General features: G+C 44.0%; 1 protein-coding gene across 11 annotated transcripts in view; it reads left to right on the top strand.

Moving 5' to 3' along the window:
- Tmem63 (transmembrane protein 63) overlaps window positions 1-12,103 on the top strand; it is an 84,601-nt gene that overhangs the window by 46,655 nt on the left and 25,843 nt on the right. For all 11 annotated transcript variants that reach the window (XR_006773107.2, XM_045745521.2, XM_069325278.1 and 8 more), the window contains 3 exons: window positions 7,381-7,575; window positions 7,784-7,920; window positions 9,967-10,250. Coding sequence is in view for 10 of the 11 variants with exons in the window: in XM_045745521.2 (XP_045601477.1) it covers window positions 7,381-7,575; window positions 7,784-7,920; window positions 9,967-10,250 (616 nt within the window). In the remaining variant the exon portion in view is untranslated. The remainder of the gene's footprint in view (window positions 1-7,380; window positions 7,576-7,783; window positions 7,921-9,966; window positions 10,251-12,103) is intronic.

Below are 12,103 nucleotides of genomic sequence, written 5' to 3'. Positions count from 1 at the left end.
TGGAACGAGTCAGTTCCACACCAATGCAAACATTCACAGTGGAGTGACTAAAAGTCTCGCAGAGCCACTGGAAGGACATGTTGTCTACAGTCCATTCTGTGGAGCTGGGGACAGAACCGAGATAGACCATCTGTGAGAATGTTAGATACATCCCACTCATGGAATGCACAGAGCTATTCCTAAGAATAGAGAAGACAAGCCACTCAGAGTCCAGCACCACAGGGGCTAGGACTGAAAAGACCCCCATCCCTCCTACATGGTTCAGGCAGTGAACTATCAGGTCCATGGGACCCTAGCGATTGTGGTGTTTGGGGTGGAGCCGGATCACAGAGCCTTGAGGGAGCTGAATCCTTCGTAACGCCTGCCACACAGCCACGAACTCTCGCACTGTACTGTGTGCCCAAAGCAACAGACCCAACTACTGACCTTGGGAACCTTGGCGAGTGCTGGTCACAAAAGCCCAACCCAGAGCCGACACGCCTGTAAAGATATCGAGCGACAGATCTGGAAGGCGCCATGGGACCAAACTACAAAAAGCCCCAAGAGGAAGCCGGCAAAGCAACAACCAGTGAAAAAAAAAGACAATTAATATAAAAAAAGACAGAAAAGAAACACAATGCAATACTAAACTGAAATGATACACTTGCAAAGGAAGCCCCACAGGACGAACCTTATGATGGCTGGTACCTAGCTTAGGAGCTCTGGGACTTGCTGCAAGAAGATGCGACAAAGGAGTACTACTATGTTACCTTAGGAAATACAATAGTCAATAGTATGTGCACTGTGCAAAACTTTTGCAGATATTGAATTTCTTTGAGTCTCAATTCATAAATATTTATAACCACTCATAACCTGCAAAGCAAAGCATTTTGTTGTGGTTATAATGGAAACTTAATTTTATATATAATTTCAATTTACAACTGTCATAAATAAACCAAAATAATAATAAAGAAGTAATTAAATGACGAAGTATAGTACTTTTTCCCTTTTTTGACCCCCTTGAATACCCACCACAATGATTTTTTGCAAATAACTTTTTTTTCACCTAGAAAAACTTCTCTAAAGACATGGAAATTTCAGGATTCTGCAAATTTTTAGTCACAAATCATGTCTCTATCACCAGCGATTGGCGAGTTATGGGCATCCATTTTGGCCATTTTGACCCCCGCCAGCGGTTGCCTCCAAAAAATTGGTAGCAATCACCCAAAATAAATTTTTCTGGGGGGGAGCCCCGACGGCTTCCCGGAGCTATCAAGGCTGATATGCTAATGTCGGACTTTGGCATCAGTCATGTGTATGGAGTTCTGTGGGTCTACCGGAGACCACGAGCCAGAACCTGGCCCCCCCCTCACAGAGGCACGAGGAGCAATGGACATTAGAAACCCCCATGTGGTCGGAAACTTTCCATATCTGCCATCGACCGGGTTAGGCACCCAGAAAGGTAAGCGTCCCAAAACAAATCCTAATTCTGGTGAAAATTGCTACAAAAAGCCGAACAAGTGGATAGAACTCCCCAAATAGAAACGAGCAAACGAGTATGACATTACATGTCACCGTGCTGCCGTCTGCGCAGCTCCCCCCCTCCCTGGGAGGGGGAAGGGGGAGCCCCAGACCCCCGTGCCGGCCATCCACCTCTCAGTTCTGAGGCTGATGCTATAGGCTGCAATCATGTGCTCTGGCTCCAGTGATTGTTTCAGCACTGTGCCTTGTGTGTGGTGTCTGTCTTCTAGGTGGTGCGTGAGCCAGGAGTGATTCTTCAGTACTCGGGCTGCATGCGCCAAGGGCTCCCTTCCCTAGGTGCCCTGTAAGTACTGCTCTTGGGCCTTGGGGCCACCTTCCTCAGGTTCCTTGGGTTCTGCCTTTGCTAGGCCTTTTACTGCTCGGTTTTCAGCCACCCTTTGTGTGCTGGGGTGTTTGTCTCCCTTGTTTACCGTAGGGTAAGGAGCAGTTTGCACTGGTACGGGGTGCAGGGTACTGCGCAGCTTGTTTTCACCATTTAAAACGGCCGGCTTTGTTCCGCCTGGGTACACTGTCCTCTTGCAGGGTTTTCTTTTTCTTTTTGTTTTCTGCCTAGTGGGGGGCAGCCTGCCTTTATTGCCCCCGAGTGCGGTGTCTGGGTACTACATTCTCTTCAAGTGGTACCCCCTGCTAGGTCCTCGTGAGTGTACACGTCCCAGGGGTTCAGCTCTTGGTGTATCGTTTAATAGATTGGGTGCCAATTAGCAGTAACCTGCTTCCCTGAGTGTGAGGTCTGTCTCAGGACCCTAGGAATCCCCAAGGGGACGCGTGGGTTCGATGGATGTGACCCGAGTCCCACCTCGCTTTGTGCGAGTTTGAGGGCTGCTCTGTCCCCCTTTGTCTCAGGGTGACTCTCATTGTTTTTGCCTGTCACGTTGCCTGTTGGGTCGGTGACACCTTAGACCAGGAGTCCTGCGAGTTTTGTTGCTTGCTGGTGACTCGGTTTACCCAGTCTAGTGATGACGTTATTTGGGTAAGGCAGCGCAAGTGTTGCATGTTAGGTTTAGGTTGTTGCAACGCACTAGATTCCTTGCTACGCAAAAGTCTGAGGGATTCCGAGTCGGAGTAGGGTTTAGATGATCTTGAGACTCGGGCAGTCTCGGGGGATGCCCCTTCCGGTGTGGCAATGGAGGCATTCGAGTCTGCTCTCCCTGCCGAAGCCTCTGGGTCTGACCAGTGGGCTCTCTTCCATCCGGCTTTTACGGCAGCACCGGGCTTTTTTTTTTTAAGTCGGTGCTTTGGGAGATGACTCAGTCCCGGGTCCAGACGTGAAGAATCCCGGGGCTGGGGAGGGGCTGACTTGGGGGCCTTGGGCCCCGTTAGACCCTGCCTGGTTTTTACAGCCCTCAGAACAGGGCTTGCTGTTATAAGGAGAGGGGTTTTTCCTTTCCCCCCTTTTCCGTACGAGTTGGATTTGGTGTCTGCCCCTTCCTGGGTTCGCTTCCGTGTCCCTTCGGATGCTTCGGTCCCTTCTTTTCGAAGGTTTCCGGCTTCCCGCAAAGAACATGGTGTGGTGCGTGCAGCTTTTGCGGCTTACCTCCTGCATGACCCGGATTACGCCTCGATCATAGATCCGTCTTCGTTTAGTTTTGGGTCTTCATTTACCTACTGGATCTGGTATGAGGTTCTGGAGTCGTCCTGGCTGGCGGACTGTCCTGTTTTTGGTTTGGAGGGGTGGTATTCCTTCTTTTATTCCCGCATGCTTGAGTGGCGTGAGGATTTGACGGTGGTCCACGTTTTCCTGGGGGGGGGAGGGCGAATTTGAGCACCTCAACGAGTGTATGTTTGCTCAGCTGCAGCTTGCTTTCGGTATTGATGTCACTTCTGCTCCATTTTGCAAGCTGTCTCATGTGTTGTTTCACCTCCAGCCTGCTCATGTGCTGCTTGATCCGTCCTGGTCGCTTGACAGGGTGCTCTCTTATCTTTCTTCTCCTGTTTGTTGTGGCCCCTTCGGTTCAGGACTGTTTCTCTGAGGCTCTTTTCTTGCTGGCATTGGCCTCTGGCCAAGGCCAATGAATGTAATAAAATATATTGAATGTAATAAAACACCATTTTCTGGGTGAGTTCCTGAGGCTCCCTGGCAACCCTCCCTCCCCCCGGTCGGCTTTTTTTTTTTTTTATGTCCAACTGAGAGGTGGATGGCCGGCGTGGGGGTCTGGGGCTCCCCCTTTTTCCTCCTGGGAAGGGGGGAGCTGCGTAGATGGTGCAGCGACGTGTGACGTCACACTCGTTTTCTCGTTTCTGTTTGGGGAGTTCTATCCACTTGTTCGGCCTTTTGTAGCAATTTTCACCAGAATTGGGTTTGTTTTGGGATGCTTACCTTTCTGGGTGCCTAATCCGGTCGATGGCAGACATAGAATGCTTCCAACCACACGGGGGTTTCTATAGGCCATTGCTCCCCATGCCTCTCTGAGGGGGGCCAGGTTCTGGCTCATGGTCCCCGGTAGGCCCACAGAACTCCATACACATGACTGATGCCAAAGTCTGACATTAGCATATCAGCCTGGATAGCTCTGGGGGCCTCTGGGATTCACCCAGAAAATGTTGTTTCATTACATTCAACGCTGGTTTTTTCTTACTTGTCAGGGATTAAGGATTGCACTTTTATTTTAAAATTTCACTCCAACCTAGACTGTGCAAGGGTATCTTAATGTGCATCATAAAGTATAATAATGTCTGTGAAAACTTCTAATATGTTTGACATATGCATTATAGTATATGAAATAACATGTGATTACTTAGATGTAGTTACAGGATGAGAGTTACATTTGTGGTATCCTGTCTTCCCAGTACTCTGTCATATGATGCTAGCACGTGAACTATATGTGCACGTGCATGCATACACACAGTTCACTCGCTAGCCTCTAACCCAGGGGAATTTTAATAATCAGTGGAAAATTACTGTACTGTATTAACAATTACAATACGGACATCCATTTTTCCTACACAAATCCATGCAGGCTACATTAATTTTATTTATAATAAGAAAGAATATGGTATACAGTGTGTATTAACGAGTTATATAAAATGCTATTGTATTAATCGGGTAGCCTAGAGGCTACCTAATGTTGCGGTCATTGGCTTGATCAACTCTCATGACACCCCAGGTCACCACTATACCAACACCATGAGTATTGCTGCAACCCTACACTACAACAGTACTGAAAACACACTTTGGACACCAGCAGTCTTATACCGCTGACAACAATACACTTTTGACACTAGTAACCCAACACCAGAGTGCACCTTTGACACAATAAAATATCTCCTCACACCACCAGTATCTGATCACCCTCCCCCCCCCCCTTTCCTTTCTCCCCTTCTCTCAGATACAATGGGCAACAATGTGTAACAATGGGCAAGTTGAAACTATTGTGTTCAAGAGTGGAAACCACATCTATAAAAGGAATTTCCATTGCTAGAAAAGTGACCAAAATAATGCAGGATTCATGGTATTAAAATTATGCATGTGGTGTCACTTGACCTCCATTTTTTTCCCCGGTATATGCCTTTCAGGGTATGTAGCGGGGAACTTGCGCCAATCAGGTGGCAGCTCCTTTCTGAGCTTTAGCATTGGTTGCAGTTGTCAGCTGTTCTTGATTAGGAAGTTATGGGACTTGGTGACTTGATTGGAAATGTGTTGTTAAATTCTCACTTTTTTCTTATCTGAGACCCTCAAGTATTTTCCAGGTGCTGTGTGTTGCTTCATGTTCACCCCTATTCTCTAGGTTTCTGTAAGTTTCTATCATTCCTTCGGGGATCATATTTGTTTCCAGTTAAGTTCGTGTATGTTTCTGAACTGCTGTGTTTTAAACCCAGACAGTTTCACATTCCTTGTTGGCCAATGGCCTTGGACTCTTATGGCCACAAGGCCTTGAAGTGTTCTGCCTTGTGGAAATCCATAACTAGCTTCTTTCTTATTTTTGCTTTTGCTTGGAGATGGTGATCGTTCAGTTTTTGAATATAGGAAGGCCTTTGAGTTGGCTTTCTTTTATCAAATCGAAACTTGGCATTTTGCTCCTGACCTGATTTACCTTGGTTTTCACAAGGAAGGGATATTGAGTTTATATGGTTTCTCATTGATTTTCTCTGGCATTAATTCATTCTACTGTACCTTGCTTCATGGCTGGGGTTGATCTCCTGTTTCTCGGCCTCATCTCTTTTTCTGGGAGGGTCCCCTCAGCTCCTGCTCAATACTACAGCATGGCAGGAATCAGTCCTTGGGAAAGATTCCAAAAGGCTACAAAAAGCCAAGACTGGAATCTGGTCTGCTTTAAGAGTTGTAGGGAAAGCCTGAAGATAGGTGATCACAGGACCAGCAAAAGACCCATCAGAAAGCCAAAATATCCAAAACAAGCTACCATTTTGAAAAATTAGTAACCCTGATGAAAAATGCAAATTGTCTTCATTGTGGTGAAATCACCACCTAGATACATGCCCATCACTAGTTGGCATCCCAGGTGTCTTAGAGCCCCAATTAGTCGGTACGCTCATTCACAAGCCTGGTATGTGACTAGAGAGACTGGGCTCTACTGGGCCTTCTGTTACCTTTGTTGGTTATCCATGGAATAATAGGTCCAATTTTGGCCATTGCTTGCAGGGTTTTGTTCCACATTTTACTTTGTGTGTTTTGTGCCACCCACTTTACATGTAGCCTGCATTGGCAATTTATTTCAGCTATTGTGACTAAGCTTATCTTTCCTGGTGGCCAGCCTGCATTGTCCTGACCACTTCAGGGTTGTTTTCCTTTAATGGTTCTGGTTGCCTCCTTTTGATGTATCTCACTTCTGGGCAGTGCATGGGATTTTGCCCCTCTGTGAGACCTGTGGATGAAGAATGCTAGTTGCTAGCAGTTTGCTAGTGTGTTTTGCATCTGAATTGCTGTTAGAGCTATCATTACTAATGCTGTGGCAGAGGGTGCATTTGGGTAGTATGAGTAACTGGCTTTGCCTGGGCAACTTGCACCTTCTTTCACTGAGAGGCTATCAAGTCTTGGGTTGATGTCTGTATTACCGAGATGCTCCATGTGCCTAGCCTACCCGCTTTCCATTGACAGTTAGACTACTGGTTCCTAACTCAGAACCCAACAGTCACTATTGAAATTTGTTACTCTGCCTGTTGGGATTGAGAGTTCTTACACCCTCAGATATCCGATGTTTGTCGCAGTTGGACTTCTGTTTTAGCTGAACCACCTCACCTGGCTTCTCAACCTCCACCGTTGGTTTGGGCTCTGAAGTGACTTGAGTAGGGCCTGGCATTCCCAGGAGCTTGTGGGTTGCCTCTCACTAAAAATTGTCTACTTTGTATTTTGGAAACCAGGAGTCTGGGACTTATTCAGATGATGCTTGCTCTCTTCCTACAGATTCTCAAGTATCTGGAGGAGATGTTGATTCCATTCCAGGGCATTTTCCCTATACAGGGGGGGGGGGGAAACTCTTGCTGTCAGGGCTGTTCAGAGGATGGTTCTTTGTAGCACTTTATATTGAATGGTTCTTTGTTGCACTATTTGGGGAGATTACATGGGTGTTGGTGGTATCAGGTGCAATTTCTTAGTTTTGTTAGGCAGATGTTTTGCTGGAGTTTCCACCCCTGGCCTCAATTTCCAGACGACAAAGATTCAGGCTTCTCAGACTTGGTGTCAGCAAAGGATATGGGAGGAAATTCATAATAAACCCAATGATGAGTAGGAGTGCCATATGCAGAATTGTAAACCACACTATGAATATCAGAGGCCCATGGCTCTTTACTCACACAGGTAGAATAGGGTAGTGAAGGAGTTAATGTAAATAATTACTCTGTTACTGTAGTAAAGCATGTCACCAGATGTTAAACCACAATTTTGATTCTTAATGTATCTTACAGTGCGAAAGGTTTCATGGAGTGGCTAGTAAAGCAAAATTCACAAAATGAGACTTTCCGTTGGGAATGCATCTTTCTTCCTGATAATGGTGCGTTCTTTGTCAACTATGTCATCACTTCTGCGTTCATTGGAACATCACTAGAGCTAATTCGATTCCCAGAGCTGTTCATGTACATAGTGCGGCTTGCTCTGTCAAGGTAAGACTTAACTATAATGTCATAAAAGAATATTAACATAAAACCTCTTTTAATTATCAATTAAAACTTTGTTGAATCTAACAAACTATGCACATGGTTTAATAATTCAACAGAATTCAATGCACCATTTTAACCATTACAGAATTGTTAAATACAAAATTATTTTTTTGATTAATAATGGTTTCATAAAACTTTTTATAACCTGCAGATCTGAAGCCGAGACTGCCAGTGTGAGACGTGCTATCCTCTATGAGTTTCCATTTGGCGTTCAGTATGCCTGGATGTTACTAATTTTCGCAATGACTATCATCTACTCCATATCTTGTCCACTCATAACTCCATTTGGTACGTAATTATTTGTTCCTTAGGCTTGTTATTTTCTAAAACAATGTGTGTGTGTGTGTGTGTGTGTGCAAGCATGTGAGTGCAGTATGCGAGGGAGGGGAGCAAGTTAAGATGCCCAGGTGTCTTGCAATAACACCTTCATAAAGCTGTTGCAGAATTTTTCCAGAGTTGGGCCTCAGGAAGAGTAGGGTGTGGAACCTGGTATCAGAACATCAATCTGATGGGTGTATCATAGCTACTGATCAATCAGAAGGTGTACAGCTACAGTGCTGGGTCTTGGCAAAGTTGACTTATATTAATGTAAAGCCATAGGGTAATGATTATATATTATCAGAGAAATGGTACTGCAGTTGGTGGTCAGGAATGGCTTAAGTGTTACTTGCCAATAATTATTGAATTTACACTGAAGTCTATAAAAACCAATGGAATAACATGTGAGGTTACATTTGCAGGAATGTGGCACGTGTAAATAATATACAAAATCTACGCCATTCTTGTTCTTATTTAACCCCTGCACTGCACATACCAAGATGTCTTGGTCGATGGGTGTTTTGCTCACTAAGAAAACTCGTTTGTAAGTACAGTACTGTACTGTATAGTGAATGACTCAAACCTCCCGAGAGTACACAGGGTTCACATCCTGTTCTTCAGAACTCCAGTCAACAGATGCCATCTTGAAAAAATTGTCTGCATCCCTCCTGGCTGTGATATAGTCTCAGTGCTGTCGGAGCTACCAAGGCTGGCACATACAGCGGGGACTCATGGCACAGTTGTGGAAGTTGAAGCCTCAGCATGAGATAACAATGATGAATAAAATAAATAACTGCAATTATTTTGAAATGATAATACTGTATCACAGATGATCATAACAGTAATATAAACTATGGAAAAAGTTTAGATGTCATTGAGCACAATGATAGATAAAATGTTCACTGCAGGAGGCAGACATTCACAGCACACAGCCAAGGTTTGTGAATCTATGCATCATGCAAAATGACATAATGTATAATGTTCCATTAGAAAATAAGTGTGTGGAAAATTATTCATATTTATAAGTTAGTGACAAGAATCTAATAATAATAGCAGTGCTGAAAGCATTTTGCTGTGTTAGTGTGCTATAGTCCCACTGAAGAACAGAGGTGCAATAGGCATGCTGAGCAAAAATTCAATCGGCCTCAAAGGTCCAGGACTTTTCAACACTATTTCCCTACACATACGGGGTATAACTGGCCAAAGGTTCCTGTGACATACTGTGGTTCCGTCACATACTGTGGTCCCCTGTCATGTACTGTGGTTCCCTGTTATGTACTGTGGTTCCCTGTTATGTACTGTGGTTCCCTGTTATGTACTGTGGTTCCCCATCATGTACTGTGGTTCCCTGTTATGTACTGTGGTTCCCCATCATGTACTGTGGTTCCCCATCATGTACTGTGGTTCCCTGTCATGTACTGTGGTTTCCTGTCACGTACTGTGGTTTCCTGTCACGTACTGTGGTTCCCTGTCACGTACTGTGGTTCCTCATCACGTACTGTGGTTCCTCATCACGTACTGTGGTTCGCTGTCATGTACTGTGGTTCCCTGTCACATACAGAACCATGGTGCCCTATCACTGTCTCCTCACAACCTCAGGCATCAGGTATTTGTGTATGTGTATATACAACCTCAGGCTTATATGTTTATGAAAGAAACTATTTAGTTGAACTTCTATATTTGATAGATGTAATTGAAAAGAGTTGATAGAGACAATAATGAAAAAGTTTTCAAATATACATTTCTAAACAGTATTTAAGTGCTGATGTTAAAAGAGTTGATAGTTTTGGCTATGATTGGTTGAAGAGTGTAATTTGTGATACATATGAATTAAGAAACTCATTGGACAGCTAAAACTACGTGGGGATATTAAGAAAAACTATGAAATATGTTTATAGTCTAAGTATAACATTTGTTTCTGTAGTATCTGTAATAGACATTTTTCTTTAAAGTGTGAATCTGTTTTTTTTAATTAAAATTCTATTTGCATGGGAAGTAATAATGATTTTTTCACAGGTACATTATATATGATCTTCAAACATCTGGTGGACAAGTATAATATCTACTTTGCATATGGTCCATCAAGAATTAGCCGAAACATCCACACATCGGCCATCAATTTTGTGATAGTGTCCATTGTTTGCCTGCAGCTAAGCCTCCTGTTCTTCTCTGTTGTGCGACAAGGATTGAAAAAGGATATCACTATATACAGCATTGTCTTACTTATTATAACATGTCTGGTGTTTATCACTCACAATGCCTTCCACTGGTTCAAAGATCTTAGCCCTGTGGAGTATAAGGTATAGTATATAATTGTCTCATCCCAGTTCTTATATCTTGTTTACTGTTCTCCCATTTCTGTTCAAAGTTTGTGCTTTCTCTCTTATCATTTAACTCTTATTCTGGCTCTAAAGTTTCACATTTCCTAATATCTTTATATTGCTCTCCTTCAAAATTGTTACTCAACCTAGCCCTCTTCTATGCCCTTTTGTCTTGTCCCAGCCCCATCCCACAAGTCTCCCATCTATCCAGCCATGTAATACATTCTTCTTCTTTTACTCAGCCAGCCTCTCCTATTCAGCCCTTCCCATATTTATATTCATCCATCCTTCCTCTACAGTTCTCCCACATTCATCCATCCCAACCCTCTCGCTCACCTAACAAACTACTGTTGTCCCATGCAGCCCTTTCCTAAACTCGTTACCTCATGAGTTCCATATTGTTGTGTATGACAGCTTTTTGTTACAAAAATAAAATGCTATTATTTCCTATCCTCTTGTTGCATAGGAAATGCTATTATTTCCTATGCAACACATCTATTATCCTATGCTCTTTGCATTGGGTTACAATAATTTCCAACCAGTGATAATAGCAAACTTTCTTGGTGGGATGTGGAGGTTCATCATAGCTTAGGTAGAATATTCCAGTGGTGAATGTAATGAAACTCTTCTCTCTGGTGAGTCCCACTAGCGCTTCCTGAGCTACACACCCAGACGCTTTCAAACCATCACTACCGTGAGAACCGGTGGATCTCTAATCACTACAGTACAGCAGCAAAAAACCACTATAAAAGAAGCAACTATACTGTATTGACAACAATGCAATATACTGTGTTGTATTGATACAATCAGGATCAGGACCTGATCCTGTAGATCATCTGCTGCCTTAAGAAGAGGGGGCAGTATCGAACACACAACACACATGGGGTAAAAACACTCGTGGACACAACATGTGGAGTCATGGAGACACAGAAAGACCATCAGTAATGAGCACCATAAGGAACACTGCACACCATGACTAGGTTCATAGAAGGAAGTTATATTCATTCCCAAGAATGAGACCTGTTGCAGGGGACTACTGGCACCAACCAGCATGTCAGTTGGCAAAAAGGTGCAGGGAAGCATTGAACAAAATGCACAGCAACATATGGAACATGGAAAGGGAAGGCATATGTTACCACAAAAGCTGGTCATCACACCATCTCTGCACCCCAATGAGAAAACAAGGACCAGGCTGGGCAAAAGGCAGCCGTCTTAGCTCGTAGCAGTATTAAAGCCCAACCATCAGGCTCTGCAGAGGAGCTAGGCTCATACAGTGCCTGGTGTGAGACCCCTCAAGACCAGGAGACTTCAAACGGCAATCTCTTGAAACCTTTCAGGAAAGAAAATTACTTGCGTGCAGCTGAACTGAATAAACACTCGGGGACAAGAAGAGACAATACATGCACATGAAGTAAGTAAAGGAACAGACACAAGCATGCACCCGCCAAACACAAGACAAAACTATGATGTTGCTACAACATTCAAACAGGTTGTAACACCTTTAACAAGTTGTAGCAATATGTAACAACTGGTAACAAGTTTGTAACATGTCATAAAAACTTTATGACAAGATGCAACAACTTTTTACCAAGTTGTAACAAAAATAACAAGAGGGACCATTACATTGTGTGTTTGCAGGGCAGGCCCTACTCAGGAGAAAGTCCAAATAACCAACACACTGAAAATTCGGGCCCTGCAGAGTGGATGATGCCAGAAGTTCTAACACCAGGTTGACTGGGTTGGTTGGCTTGGGCCTCGACCCTTGGGTGAGGGGTTGCAGCTGTTCTCCATGCAGTTGCTTACCGTGGAGTGCTCTTCCTTTCTGGTGGGTT

Source organism: Procambarus clarkii, chromosome 16 (genome assembly GCF_040958095.1).
Source record: "Procambarus clarkii isolate CNS0578487 chromosome 16, FALCON_Pclarkii_2.0, whole genome shotgun sequence".
Classification (NCBI taxonomy): domain Eukaryota; kingdom Metazoa; phylum Arthropoda; class Malacostraca; order Decapoda; family Cambaridae; genus Procambarus; species Procambarus clarkii.
The sequence above is the reverse complement of the archived record's forward strand: the minus strand, read 5'-3'. Positions and strand labels throughout refer to the sequence as shown.